Below are 15,492 nucleotides of genomic sequence, written 5' to 3'. Positions count from 1 at the left end.
GAGAGCCATGTAAACGGGCACCCAGGGCTGGGGACAGGGCATCTTCATGGAGTGAGAGGGTGACAACTATGAGGGCCGCATTTTGTTAAGTCCCTTCCCTCCACCCTCCGAGGTACCAGGAGGGGTTCCACGGCGTGAGCTGCCCTGCGCCCTTCTCGTCTCCGCCTCGGAGGTCAGTCAGACACCTCCTCCCCCCCGCTGCCTCTAGAAGACCTTCCTGCCCGTGAGACTTTCTACATCACAGGGGAATCTTATATGCCTTTTCTTTCAAAACTGGGATGTATAATACTTTTCTAAACAGAGCTTAGTATTTTCAGGAATGAATTCTAGGCTGAGCCAAATGAGAAGAACCCAGGCTCAGAGTCCACGCAGCTGCCGAGGTCACACGGTAGGTGGAGCAGAGCTGGATATTGAACTCACGTGTGTCTTGATTCAAAGAGTGTCCTCTTTGTGACACTCTCCAGTAGGTCTGGGTGACAAGGGTTCCAGGCTTGAGCAGGTTAAAGGTAAGAAGACAGTTCTGGACCATGAGATCATGGCCAGAGGGGGTTCCTTTAGGGAAGGTTAATGGGGGAGAGGTGGGTGGAGGGAGAGAGGGAGGAGTGGGAGAACCAGGAGAAGGTGGTCAGGAAAACTGTCCTCAGGTCAAGGGGTTCTCTGGAAAATGCACTGTCTTCTATGAGCAATAGTGTAAGTGTACCAGAGTTCATACTAGTTGGGGCAAGAACAAATAATACTAATCAAGATGAACAGCAAGCCTGGAGGTTGGTGCAATGACTCTTATCTGTGTGCTCTTGGATCCCCTAACTGAACACTGGCCACATCCTTGTTTCACTCTTGCCTGCCAGCCTGTCCCCTGCAAAGCCATGTGGCTGTACCTGGTGACTCTCGTGGGCCTGTACTACCTCCTGCGCTGGTACCGGGAAAGGCAGGTGGTGAGCCACCTCCGAGACAAGTATGTCTTCATCACGGGCTGTGACTCAGGCTTCGGGAACCTGCTGGCTAGGCAGCTGGACCTGCGAGGCTTGAGGGTGCTGGCTGCATGTCTGACAGAGAAGGGGGCTGAGCAGCTCAGGGGCCAGACGTCAGACAGGCTGGAGACAGTGATCCTGGATGTCACCAAGACAGACAGCATTGCTGCGGCCACCAAGTGGGTGAAGGAACACACCGGGGACAAAGGTACCACACAGATTTCTCAAGTCTGTTTCTTCTCTCCCAGTGACAGGAAGACCCATAGTCTGCTACTTGGGGAAGATTCCCAATGTGTTTTCTGGGACCTGAAGTCATATTTGCCTTCTTCACCTCACCCAGCCTGCCAGCCAAGCCTCTTCTCTTTACTGCTGCCCTCTTCCTGACCTTGATCGCAGCCCTGTAGTTTGGGGAGAGTTTGTGCTGAGAGAATTTGTCCTTGCAGAATTCTTGTCCATGGATCCCCACCTCTCAGCAGAGGTTCTGGATGTCTAGAGGCTGAGTGCCTGGAGGGGAACGGGGCTCCCTTTCTGAGGCTTACTTGGGGGCTGGGGGACAGTGCTGGAGCCGAACTCCTGCTCTCAGCACGTTGACCTGTTCTTGTTTGTGACTCATACTCGTCCACCCAGGAGTTAAGATCACCCATTTTCAGGTGACGACACTGAGATGTCAGGACGGTCAGAAAACTGATGCATGTTCATGTCCTCTCTCTCTTTCTTTTACTGTGCTGTGCCTGTCATATTGAGAGAAAATAAAAAAATTATCAATATCATTTCTCTAAGTAGAAATGTAAAACATGATCAATGTGGAAAACACAGAAAGCTCAGGGATAGAGAAAACTCACCCCACATCTCACAACCTAGAGATAACTGCTGTTAACATTTGACCTATATGGTATTATTTTTTGCCCATAGTTTGTATCCTATTTTTTGTATTAATAGATGAGCAATTATACAACAGAATTATTTTTCTTCAAAATCTTAAATTTAAAAAATCTTTAAATTTTTATTTATGACTTTAGAGAGAGAGGAAGGGAGAGACAGGGACATTGATCTGTTCCTGTATGTTTCCTGACCAGGGATCGAACTGGCCACCTCTGCACTCAGGACAACCCTCTAACCAACTGAGCTATCTGGCCAGGGCGCCACTTGTACTTCTTAGTCCCTTCACCTTTCCCACTCAGTCCCCCATGCACCTCCCACCTGGAAACTGTCAGTTTGTTTTCTGTAACTGAGTTTGTTTCTGTTTTGCTTGTTCATTTACATTCCACGTATAAGTGAAATCATATGGTATTTGTCTTTCTCTATGTGACTTATTTCGCTCAGCTTATATGATACCCTTTAGGTCCATCCACGTTGTTAAAAATGGTTAAGATTTCATTCTTTTTTATGGCTGAGTAAGACTTCATTGTGTGTGTGTGTGTGTGTCTATACTATTCAATACTTTTTTATCCAGTTGTCTGTTGATGGACACTTAGGTTGCTTCCATGTCTTGGCTACTGTAAATAATGCTGCAATGAACATAGGGAAGCATATATCTTTTTTAGTTAGTATTTTGTATCTCTGGATAAATACTCATCAGTGGGATTTCTGGGCCACATGGTAGTTCTATGTTTAATATATTTATGAACCTCCGTACTGTTTTTCACAGTGGGTACAACAAGTTGGAATGTCATCAATGGCGCACAAGGGTTCCCTTTTCTCCACACCCTCACCTCCATTTGTAGTTTGCATGTTTTGATGATAGCTCTTCTGACAGATATGAGGTGATATCTCATTGTGGTTTTAATTTGCTTTTCTCTCACTGGGGAACAAAAATTTTTTTGCATCCACAAAAATACTTGTTCTTACCTAATTCAAATGTGCTGATCTCAAATCTGACATTAGTTTTTCTCTATAAGCTACAGTTTTTTGCAATTCAAGATTTTAGGTTTTCATCTTATTGTAAAATTTTCAACATTTAGTTTAACATAATGAAGTAGAATGTCTTCTTGGGCATCATCTTTGTGAAAATATAACAACTTATATAATGCAGTAAATATACTAATACACTAAAAGATGATTGCATCAGAATTTGTCTACAATTTTGAAATAGAACATATTAAAACACTTATTTTAATCATAAAATTTGCCCAAAACTTATTTAAATTCTATTCAGGCAAAAATTTGCATTTGTAGCTCTTGCGTTTGTGTACTTGTTGAGGACAATCTCGTTTGATGCTCCAGCAGTAGTCTGCTCATCACTAACAGCTACAAGATTTTCGGGAAACTTATCAAGGTCAGGAAGTGAATCTTAACACTCATGTTATATCCAATGTCGTGGAAAGCCAACAGCATCCTTTGAACCAGAAGTTCATAGTTTTCTGCTTTTTTTTGCCAAGGAAGTTTTTGTAGCTGCCACAAAAGACTGCCATGCTGCTTTCTCCTCCTTATTCATCTTCCTGCCAAATTCTTCGTCATGTATGAGGGTTCGAATTTGAGGTCCATCAAAAACACCTGCTTTTATCTTCTCGAAAGACAAGGCAGGAAAAGCAGAAATAATATGTTGAAAGCATTCACTTTCTCTATTCAAAGCCTGAACAAACTGCTTCATTAAGCCAAGTTTGATGTGAAGTGGGGGGAAAATGATCCTGTCTCGATTAACTACAGGTTCATTCACAACATTTTGCATCCCTACTTCCAGAGCTTCATGTTTCAGCCACTCCTTCTGTGTCCAGTGCTTCTCCCAAGCTTGGCTGTCCCACAAACACAGAAAGCAAGGATACTTCGTGAAAACTCTCTGTTGTCCTAGCAGGAAATTTACCATTTTAAGATCCACACAAATGATCAAATGATCCAGTTATGCTCCTCATACTTCAGAAAGTCGAGGACAATTTTTATGTCATTATAATCTTCTCACAGATGAGTTGAATAACCAATTGGCACCGCTGCATAAACATTACCGTTGTGTAGGAGAACACATTTCAGACTCTGTTTAGAGCTGTCAAGAAATAGTCACCATTCTGTTGGACTGTAAGTGGTAACACCTAGCTGGCTGAGAAGAATACTGATATCATGACAGTAAACAGTGTTTGTCTTCAGAAAAAAAGTCCACAAAAATTTGTTCACGCTTCCTGAAATGGGATACTTTAGCTGACCGGTGAAGTACATTCTTTTCTTGAAGCCTGGAGGCTAATAACTCAGCTGCTTTCTTTGATAGGCCCAAATCTCTTACTATGTCATGCAATTTGGGTTGGCTAAACTGCTGAGGGGTTAATGACTGCTTGGCATCAGAAGAAGACCCTTTAGATTCTACAACCACTTCCTCATGCATCTTATCAAAATACACTCAATCACCATGTTCACTTTCTTTGTCCTTAGAAGAAATAAAACCATTAAAAACTGGAACCGGGAGTGTCTCAGAGTGTGGGATAGGTCGTATTGCTGAAGGAATATTAGGATATGCGACCATATGCTGTTTTTTTCTTGCCGATGTCCTTTGTATGGATCAGACAGAAATAACAGTCACTGCTGTGGTCCTTAGGTTCATGCCAAACCACGGGAATACCAAAAGGCATTCCTTTGTGTTTTCCTTTTGTCCAGTCACGAAGCATTTTTTCACAATTATGACACACAATATGAGGACCCCAATTCTTGTCTTGATCACCAAGGGGAACTTGAAAATAGGCAATATATGCCCATGTCACAAATGATGAAATATTGCACCTTTGATGTTGAAGTGTGTAACAGCCACATATATAACAGAAGGGTTTAGGACTATTCTTACATTTGTGCCTACTTGAAGAAGCCATGATTCAATCTTAAAACAAAATAAGAGGGTATTTTTTATCAGATAATAATTTCTTACATTTAAAAACAACTACAATTATGTAAAAGTGATGTTTGTAAAACATTAATTGCCTGTGGTTATGTTCAATCCAAGAGTCGTTGCCTTTTAACTCCAATTTAAAAACCAATGCATGTCATTAATTGTAACAAAAAGAAATTAAAATTTCATAAAAACTAGAGCATGCACCAAAAAATGAATTTTATATTTGGAATCAGCAATGCAGAAATATATAGAAACAGTTCTAAAACTTCATGCAACAGAAAATGAAAAAAAAATTGTTCCCCGGTGTAATTTTACTTCTTTTCCAATTTGGATGCCTTTTATTTCTTCTTCTTGTCTGATTGCTGTGGCTAGGACTTCCAGAACTATGTTGAATAAGAGTAGTGAAAGGAAGCACCCCTGTCTTTTTCTTGTGCTTAAGGGGATTACTTTTAATTTTTGCTCATTGAGTATGATGTTGGCTGTGGGTTTGTCATAGATGGCCTTTATCATGTTGAGGTATGTTCCCTGTATTCCTACTTTGCTGAGAGTTTTGATCATAAATGGGAACTGGATTTTATCAAATGCTTTTTCTGCATCTATTAATATAATCATGTGATTTTTATCCTTCCTTTTGTTTATGTGATGTATCACATTGATTAATTTGTGAATATTGTACCAGCCTTGCCTCTCCAGAATAAATCCCCCTTGGTCATGATGTACAACATTTTTAATGTATTGCTGGATCCAGTTTGCTAATATTTTGTTGAGAATTTTAGCATCTATGTTCATCAGGGATATTGGCCTATAGTTTTCTTTCTTTGTAGTGTCTTTACTTGGTTTTGGAATGAGGATAATGCTTGTCTCATAAAAGGAGCTTGGAAGTCTTCCCTCCTCTTGAATTTTTTGAAATAGCTTGAGAAGGATAGGTGTTAGTTCTTCTTTGAGTATTTGGTAAAATTCACCTGTGAAGCCATGTGGTCCAGGGCTTTTGTTTGTTGAGGGTTTTTTGGTAACCGTTTCAATTTCATTTGTTGTAATTGGTCTATTTATGTTTTCTGATTCTTCCAGATTGAGTTTTGGAAGATTGTATGTTTCTAGGAATTTATCTATTTCACCTAGGTTGGAAACATATATAGATCTTCATAGTATTGTCTTACAATCCTTTTATTTCTGCATTGTCAGGTGTTACTTCTCCATTTTCATTCCTAATTTTATTTATTTGAGTCCTCTCTCTTTTTTTCTTGATGAGTCTCAATTTTGTTTACCCTTTCAAAGAACCAGTTCTAGGTTTTATTGATCTTTTGTATTTTTTTTTAGCCTCTATGTCATTTATTTCCTTTCTGATCTTTATTATTTCCTTCCTTCTACTTCCTTTGGGCTTTATTTGTTGTTCTTTTTCTAGTTCTTTAAGATGCAAAGTGAAGTTGTTTTTTGAGCTTTTTCTTGCTTCTTAAGATATGTCTGTAATGCTATGAACTTCCCTCTTGGGACTGCTTTGCTGTGTCCCATAAAATTTGAGTTGTTATATGTTAATTTTTATTTGTTTCAAGGAAAGTTTTGATTTCTTCCTTGATCTTGTTGTTAACCCATTCGTTATTTAATAACATGCTATTTAGCTTCCAAATGTTTGAATGTTTTTCAGTTTTTCTATTGTAGTTGATTTCTAGTTTCATACCATTTGATCAAAAAAGATACTTGATATGATTTCAATCTTCTTAAATTTATTGAGATTTGTATTGTGTCCTAACATGTGGTCTATCCTAGAGACTTGAAAAGAATGTATATTGTGCTGCTTTGGGGTGAAAGGTTCTGAAGATATCTATTAAATCCAGTTGATCAAGTGTGTCATTTGAGCCATTGTTTGTTAGTTTTCTGTCTGGAGGACCTATCCATTGATGTTAGTAGGGTATTAAAATCCCCTACTATTATATAGTATTGCTGTTTATCTTGCCCTTTATGTCCATCAAAATCTGCTTTATATACTTAGGTGCTCCTATATTAGGTGCATAAATATTTACAATGGTTATATCCTCCTGTTGAATTGCTCCCTTTATCATTATGTAGTGACCTTCTTTATCCCCTACTATAGCCTTTCTTTTAAAGTCTATTTTGTCAGATATAAGTATTGTTACCCCAGCTTTTTTTTTTCATTTCCATTTGCATGAAAGAATTTTTTCCCATTGCTTCACTTTCAGTCTATGTGTATCTTTTGTTTTGATGTGGGGTTCTTGTAGACAGCATATTTACAGGTTCTTATCCATGCAGCTACCCTGTGTCTTTTGATTAGATCATTTAATCCATTTACATTTAAGGTTATTATTGATATGTGCTTATTTATTGCATATTTTATTGCTTATTTATTGCACAAATATTGCTTATTTTATTCTTTAAATCTACAATCTTCTTTTTCTAGATCTTTTTTTCCCTTTGCTCTTTTTACAGCAGGCCTCTTAACATTTCTTGCAGCATTGGTCTGGTTGTAATGAATTCCTTGAGTCTTTTTTTTTTTTTTTTTTTTTTTGGTCTGGGATGATTTTTATTTCTCCTTGAATTTTATTTTATTTTATTTTTTTCTTTACAGAGACAGAGAGAGAAAGTCAGAGAGAGGGATAGATAGGGACAGACAGACAGGAATGGAGAGAGATGAGAAGCATCAATCATCAGTTTTTTGTTGCAACACCTTAGTTGTTCATTGATTGCTTTCTCATATGTGCCTTGACCACTGGCCTTCAGCAGACCAAGTAACCCCTTGTTTCAGCCAGCGACCTTGGGTCTAAGCTGGTGAGAATTTTTTTTTTTTCTCAAACCAGATGAGCTCACGCTCAAGCTGGCAACCTCGGGGTCTCAAACCTGGGTCCTCGGGATCCCAGTCCAACACTCTGTCCACTGCGCCACCACCTGGTCAGGCTCTCCTTGAATATTATTCATTATAGAGAGGGGGGAGAGAGAGAGAGAGAGAGAGAGAGAGAGAGAGAAGGGGGGAGGAGCAGGAAGCATCAACTCCCATATGTGCCTTGACCAGGCAAGCCCAGGGCTTTGAACCGGCAACCTCAGCATTTCCAGGTTGAGGCTTTATTCAAGGAGGTCAGGCCTCTCCTTGAATATTAAATGATACCTTTGCTGGGTAAAAAACATCTTGGTTGTAGGTTCTTGTTTTACATCACTTTGAATATTTCTTACTAATCCCTTCTGGCCTTGAGTGTTTCTGTTGAGAAGTTAGATATCATCCTTATGGGGGCTCCTCTGTAGGTAATTAACTGCTTTTCTCTTGCAGCTTTTAGTAGTATTCTTTCTTTGTCTCTTAACTTTGGCACATTAATCATGATGTGTCTTGGTGTAAGCCTCCTTGGGTTTCTCTTTAATGGGACTCTCTGTGCTTCTTGAACTTTTGTGACTTTTTCCTTCATCAGTTTAAGGAAATTTTCAGCTATGATTTCTTCAAATAGGTTCTCTATCCCTTGTTCGTTCTCTTCTTCAGGAACCACTATGATGTGGATGTTGTTTCTTTCATGTTGTCACAGAGGCCTCTTAGAGTTTCCTCAGTCCTTTTGAGCCTCTTTTCTTTATGCAGCTCTGCTTCTGTGCTTTCATTTATCTTGTCCTCTAAATCACTGATTCAATCCTCTGCTTCCTTCAGACTGCTGTTGATTCCTTCCAGTGCAGTCTTCATTTCTGATATTGTATTTGTCATTTATGACTGGTTCTTTTTTTATGATTTCAATGTTCTTTTTGATGCTTGTTATCTTTTTATTTAGGTGCTCATTATGTCCATCCATTGTTGCTCTAAGATCCTTGAGTATCCTAAAAATCATTATTTTAAACTCTGCATCTTGTAATTTGGTTACTTTAATTTATTGAGTTTTTTTCTGGGGATTTCTCTTATTTATTTATTTATTTATTTGGGTCATATTTCTCTGTCTGCCCATTTTGTCTGTGTATTAGGTAGCACTCTCTGACTTTGAAATTTTCCTTGTGTCTTTATGAGGAAGATGGGCTCGGTGATACTGACTTCCAAGCCACCTGTATTTCTTGTTCTAGGACTGCCTCTTGAGGGTACCATTTTCCCCCTTGTTGTATGTGAGTACTGAATGCAGTTGGTCTTTTTGTGGGTACGGTTATCCCTTCAGGCTGGCTGGCTGTAAGGGTCAATATTGATCATGTGTATTACACTCTGTGCAGTGTCTGTCCTGTTGGGTGTATTTATTCTCCACAGTGTCTGGTGGCTGCTGGATTCCTCCTTTGGGTGTGCTGCTTGTGTAGTTAGCTGAGTCTAGGGTTATTTTTCTCTGCCACTCACTACCAGTTGTGTTGGCTCTAGATTTTCTTGGGTTGGCATCAGCTGTTGTTTGTAACCCACTGTGGGCTACCTGTCTGCAGCTATTGCACTTTTCGCTGTTTGTGTCTGCATTTTCTGTGCCTGCGTAGTGTGGGAGGTGCCAAACTGTATATAAGGACCAGCTTCCTCCTGCTTACAGATGACAACAGCTTTGTAAAAGCCCCTAGCTCTGTAAGATTTTTCTTCACTTTTCAGCTGCTCTTCCTCCTCTTGCAGCTGCTTGGTTTTCTCACAGAGCCTTCTGTAGAAAGACTGTAGTGTCGGCTCAGACTGGCCTCACCCATCCAACCCCTCTCTCTATAGGTTGCACACTTGGTGGGTTAAGGAAGCTGAGGTTGTGAATACAACATTAGTGGGACCCCCTATTTCAGGTGTTGCTTGGTGAGTAGCTCGGTATGGGGAAAGTGGCCCCTACCTTGGAGCCTAATCCCTCAGCCACTACTGGATACTCAAATTTTATTTCTCCCCAACAAGTTGAGCAGCAGGTACAGATTGAGTGTGGCCAACAGTCCCCTCTGTAGAAGTTCTTACAGCTGATGAGACCCTGGTCTCAGGGAGGAAAACTGAGAGAGTCCTCTCCTGGGGCTGAATGTGCCCCCCCCAGAAGGTGACTAAGCCCTTCAACCAAATCCAACAATAGGCTCACAGGGACCCACACATTAAATATTCATGCTCCAAGACTCTCTCCCTTCCCCCTGTGGAATCTAGCCCAGCAAGGCAGGTCATCCAGCACCCAGGACAGCTGATTGTGAAGCTCCAACCTATCCAATGCACATGCACTCTCAACACTGTGCCAGTGCTGATCACAGAGAGTGAAACTTGCCTCAGCTGAGCCAGATGTGAGGAACCCTTTCTTAGGATACTACTCTAGCAAGGGTTGTTAGTTCTGAACTGATGCTTTCCACAGCTGGCCCCTGGATGTGTCAGCCCTGGGCCTCCCTGGCAGAAACCCACGCAGACCAATGGGAGACACTGCCTGTGACTGGCCCTCAACAACCTTCTTGGAGCTACAAGCAATACAGAGTTTGTGGCTGCCTCTCCTGGGCCAGGTGCACATGGAAATACCAGCTGCACACCTAGGCTGGCTTTTACCCACTTTGAGCCTGAGGGAAGGTTCGCTTAAAAGGGCAAGGTTCCCTGAATCCCTCCTCCTGCAGCCTCTGTCTGCTTGTTGGGTTCCATCACTGAAAAAACCTCTGGTAGAATCTAAAGCCTGCAGCAATTCAGGGATTAGGAAGGATGGTGGGTGTGGCTCCACCCCTCAGCCCTAGGTGTCAGTCTGTTCAGACTTTTTTTCACAGACCTCAGTAGGGTGTGGCCCCAGAAGTCCAGTGGGTGTGGCCTCTGGGACCCAGAGGTGTGGTCTGCTGGCTCTCTCAGATAGTTTCCACTGAGTCTCCTGTGAGGTGGAAGCACCAGTCTTAGAGTCAGGAGCACATGGGGGAAAGCTTTAGCCTCAACACCAGAAAAGTGAGTTACTAACGCACCTCCTGACCCATCACTATGAATGAGGTAGGAGAGACTCCCAAGGGTGTAGAAGTTGCTTTTCCCCAGGCTGATGCTGCTCAGAGGGGACTACTCCACTGAAGAAAGATGGCAACTGCAGTATTGGAGAATGACTCAGCACAGGGGTTTGAGTGGCTATCCCAGTGTCTCTCCCTGGGCCTCCAATGTTACTCTCTTCATGCAGCTCTAGTCTTCTCAGCTCTCCCTTCACCAGAGCCCCGGGTAAGTGGCTGTGAACGAGTTAACTATTTTTTTTTTCCTTTTCAAAACTTGTATTTTTTTTAATTGAATTGATTGGGAAGACAATGGTTCACAGCACCTGGTATATGGTTGTAATTTCCCATATATTGAGTTAGCTGAAATCTTCAAAGAATTGTGAATCATACAGCCTCCCTTTCTAGTTTCTGATTTTTCTTAATAATTTTATTTTTTTAATGGGGCAACATCAATAAATCAGGATACATATATTCAAAGATAACATGTCCAGGTTATCTTGTCATTCACTTATGTTGCATACCCATCACCCAAAGTCAGATTGTCCTCTGTCACCTTCTATCTAGGTTTTTTTTGTGCCCCTCCCCCTTTCCCTTTCCCTCTCTCCCCTGCCCTGTAACCACCACACTCTTATCAATGTCTCTTAGTCTCGAGTTAACTATTTTTACTCCCTTTAAGATGGAGCCGCTTCTCTGAGAGCTCTATGTCTTTCTCGCAGACAGAAACTCAGCTCTTTTCACCTCCAAATGCTGTGTGGTTGCCTCTTCTAGGCTCTGGAGCTCTAGGCTGGGGCTCAGGGCCTGGGGCTGAAGACCCACACTTCTCAGGGCAACCGTCCACGCAGTGAGAGTCCCTCCGGACCCTCAGCTGCATCTCACTCCAGAAAGAAGGGCAGCCCTTTCTGTATCTGCACCCTTCTTACCAGTGTTGATGTGGCTTCTTCGGTGATCCTTGGTTATAGACTGCTCTTCGTTTAGTCCAAAGTTGGTTTTTCAAGATGATTGTTCTTAAATTAAGTTGTAATCCAATTTGGTCCAGTAAGGTGGCAGTTGGAACATCCACCTACTCTGTCACCATCTTGGAATCTTCGAAACAATCTTCTCATTGTTTCAGTTTCAAACACCAAGTTTTGGGAAGTATTCTAAATTTTTTAAGGAGTGATCATTGGTCATTTGTCTATTTTTCCTTTTGTTTTGATTTTTTAATTAAAATTAAAATTTAATTGGGTGACATTGGTCCATAGGATCACATAGGTTTCAGGTCTACATCTCCATGACACATGATCTATACATTGCATTGTGTACCCATCACTGTATATATGGCAGAACAATACACAATACAATGTACAGTACAGTATATTTATGACCTTTTCCTTTTTCTGTCACTTAATTGTGTTTTTATAATCTAGACTATAATTTTACAACTGTGACTTAGGCTAGGGTGTGTTTCAACTTACACCAAAATTCGGGTTACATCACTGTCATAGGAACGGAATTGTGTCACACCCTGAGTACCCCCTGTATATAAGTATAGGGTTTGGGATTCAAAACTATTCAGTTAAACATATTCTGAAAATTGACTGATATTAAATTAAAGGTTTTTATTAAAACCTGACAAGTACATAAATTACATTCAATCTAAAGACTACCATTTGCTTCTAATAGAGTTTTATGAATAGTTAGTTGGTAGTGGTGCCTTTGGAAGTTATAATATATTACATGGCTGATTTTGAATTCCCTTATCTCCCACCCCTCAAAAGAGAGCTTAATATTACACATGCAAGCACATTTTATTTTTGGTTTTTGTTTTGATATTGAGATCCAGGATGTTGCAAAAATAGTACAGTCCTATATCTTCTTCACTCAGTTTTCCCAGTGGTGATATCTTATGTAGCAACCATACAGTATGAGATCCAGGAAATTGATATTGGTACATTACTGTTAATTAGACCATATATATATATATATATATATATATATATATATATATATATAACTTTTTTTAACCTGCATTTCTGTGAGTGTGGCTGTATAGTTCTGTGAAATTTTATTCCATGTATAGTTTTGTGTAATTACTACCACAATCAAGATGTGCTTTTTTTTTTTTAGTGAGACAGAGACAGAGCAAGAGACAGATAAGGACAGACAGACAGGAAGGGAGAGAGAAGAGAAGCATCAATTCTCCACTGGAGCACCTTAGTTGTTCATTGATTGCTTCCTCATATGTGCCTTGACTGGGGGGCTACAGCCGAGTGAGTGACCCCTTGCTCAAGCCAGCGACCTTTGGGCTCAAGCTGGTGACCATGGGGTCACGTCTATGATCCCATGCTCAAGCCAGTAACCCTCTGCTCAAGCTAAATGAGCATGCACTCAAGCCAGCGGCCTCTGGGTTTCAAACCTGGGTCATCTGTGTCCCAGGCAGACCCTCTATCCACTGTGCTACCATCTGGTCAGGCCACAATCAAGATACCTGAACTTCCACTATCAAGAACTTCTTAGTGTTTGTTACCTCTGTGTTTTCACATACCCCACTACTAGTTTTGTCATTTTGAGAATGTTGTATGAATGAAATCATACAGTATGTAATCTTTTGAGATGAATATTTTAAAATATAATTTGTTTTATTTCTAAAAGTAAAAAACATTTTAAAAAGGTTAGACAGTTAGAAAATCATATTTTGAATCCACCACTCTAATATGGCCACCATTTTGGAGGGTTTTTTACAGCCTTTTCCATATGAAGTTTTATTTCGTTATAGTATATGGTCAATTTTGTTTGCTGCTTTTTAAAAAACTTAACATTGTATTAAAGTATGTTCTCTGTCACCATCATAATTTTTTATTTTATAAGGAATATTGCAGAAAACACGTTTGAGCATATAGAGTTCTTTGTATTTTTAGTTATTTCTTAGGGCAGATTGCCAGATGTGTGATACTAAGCCAAAGCATACGAGATTTGATTAGTCTTGAAGCACTTGGTTAAATTGTTTCTCAGCCCTGACCAGATAGCTTGTTTGGTTGGTTAGAGCATTTTACTGAAAAGCAGAGGTTGCTGGTTCAATCCCTGGTCAGAGCACATATAGGAACAGATCAATGTTTCTCTTTCTCTCTCTCTCTCTCTTCCTCTCTAACTCAATGGATAATTTTGTTTAGTTTTGTTTTTTTTTTGTTTTGTTTTAGTGAGAGGAGGGAAAGCAAAGACAGACTCCTACACGTGCTCCGACCAGGATCTACCTGGCAAGCCCCTAGGGGGCAATGCTCTGCACATCTGGGACCTTTGCTCCCTTGCAACCAAAGCCATATTTTAGCACCTGAGGTGGAGGCCATGGAGCCATCCTCAGTGCCTGGGGCCAACTCGCTCCAATGGAGCCACAGCTGCAGGAGGGGAAGGGAAGAGAGAGAAAGAGAGAGAGAGAGACAGAGAGAAACAGAGAGACAGAGAAGCAAGAGCGAGAGGGGTGGAGAAGCAGATAGGTACCTCTCCTGTGTGCCCTGGCTGGGAATCAAACCCAGGACATCCATACACCAGACTGATGCTCTACCACTGAGCCAACCAGCCAGGGCCAGTAGATAAAAAAATTTTATTAAAAATTGTTTCTCAAAAGGATGGTACTATTAGCGCTATTTCACTGTATCCTTGTTAGATTGGGTATTAGTTACTTTGCCCACCACCAACTTAATAGGTGAAAAAGGTCCTTCATTGTTCTAATTTTAGAGTGCATTTCTTTATGTAACAGTTTTCCATGAAGAGTAAAAATTAACTGTAATGTCAAAGTTGCATGAAAATTTAAAAATATGATTTCATTTAAAGTAATTTGGAAAAGCATTTATTATCTGTGCTAGTGTTCAACAGTTCTGTGCAAGAGGTTGTATCACCAGATCTTACTTTACCTGTCAGCTCTTGTGTTTACAGGTTTGTTGCCTAGAAAACAATTTTCAGTTTCTGCATTGCTTCTCTCTCTGGTCTCTGCCAGTATCTTCTAGTTACTCTCCTCAGTTTGGATCCTTAACTTTTTCCCACATCTGTTCTCTTTTCAGAGAGCTCCTGCTCCCTCCACTGGTACTACACCAGCACCTCATTCATTTTCCCTGTGTTCCTGTCAGCTGGTACGGACAGGTCAGTGCGTTACTGTAATGTTCCCTTATAGTTGAGTGTAACCCTGGGTGACTACACTCTCCTGGGGTTCTTTGGAGTATTGGCTCTCTTCACTTTTTTGATGACCAGCACAGAAGTTATATGGCTAATAATGTATGGAGTATAATGTACATGAACACAAAAATAACAATAAGTAGGACATTATGCACCTTTTACTTTTCTATGTGTATTCTTAGAGCAGTGGACTATCAGGGTAGTAACAAAACCTTTAAAGTGAAACAGAGGTTTTTAATTGAATATTACTAAGTGCCAAGCACTATACTTACAACACTTTATTTAGTTTTTACAATATTTCTATAAATTTTTGCGGCAGTCATATGAAGATCTTATATACAATGTTGAGTAGGTAGTTGAAAAGATTCCCTGGTAAGCAGGGAATAAAAAAAAAAGATACATATTTTAAATTTTAACTTGGATACACATTCTTTCACCATTTTCTCCCCCTTATAGGATTAAGGTTTTTCTTTGTGGATAGGTCCTTAAATTCTGGATTGTCTTTTTAGCATAATCCACACCCATGAGACATTATCTGTTAAGTATCCTAATATAGTATCTTTTGTTGAGAGAAAGAGGCAGGGAGAGAGAGACAGGAACATTGAGCTGCTCCTGTATGTGTCCTGACTGGAGAATGGAACCAGCAACCTCCTTGCTCTGGGACAAGGCTCCAGCCAACCAACTATCCAGCCAGGGCTTTTTTATTTTTAATTGATTTTTAAAGACAAA

The 15,492-nt window shown here is 40.5% G+C and overlaps 1 protein-coding gene across 2 annotated transcripts in view; it reads left to right on the top strand.

The window, feature by feature from the left end:
- The first annotated feature begins 432 nt into the window (after positions 1-432).
- The window catches only part of LOC136325026 (3beta-hydroxysteroid dehydrogenase dhs-16-like), a 42,033-nt gene continuing 26,973 nt past the window's right edge, over positions 433-15,492 (top strand). For both annotated transcript variants that reach the window (XM_066258712.1, XM_066258713.1), the window contains exons 1-3: positions 433-506; positions 849-1,179; positions 14,652-14,730. In XM_066258712.1, the coding sequence (XP_066114809.1) occupies positions 867-1,179; positions 14,652-14,730 (392 nt within the window). In that variant the 5' untranslated portion in view covers positions 433-506; positions 849-866. The remainder of the gene's footprint in view (positions 507-848; positions 1,180-14,651; positions 14,731-15,492) is intronic.

Source organism: Saccopteryx bilineata, chromosome 2 (genome assembly GCF_036850765.1).
Source record: "Saccopteryx bilineata isolate mSacBil1 chromosome 2, mSacBil1_pri_phased_curated, whole genome shotgun sequence".
NCBI classification, from domain to species: Eukaryota; Metazoa; Chordata; class Mammalia; order Chiroptera; family Emballonuridae; genus Saccopteryx; species Saccopteryx bilineata.
The sequence above is the reverse complement of the archived record's forward strand: the minus strand, read 5'-3'. Positions and strand labels throughout refer to the sequence as shown.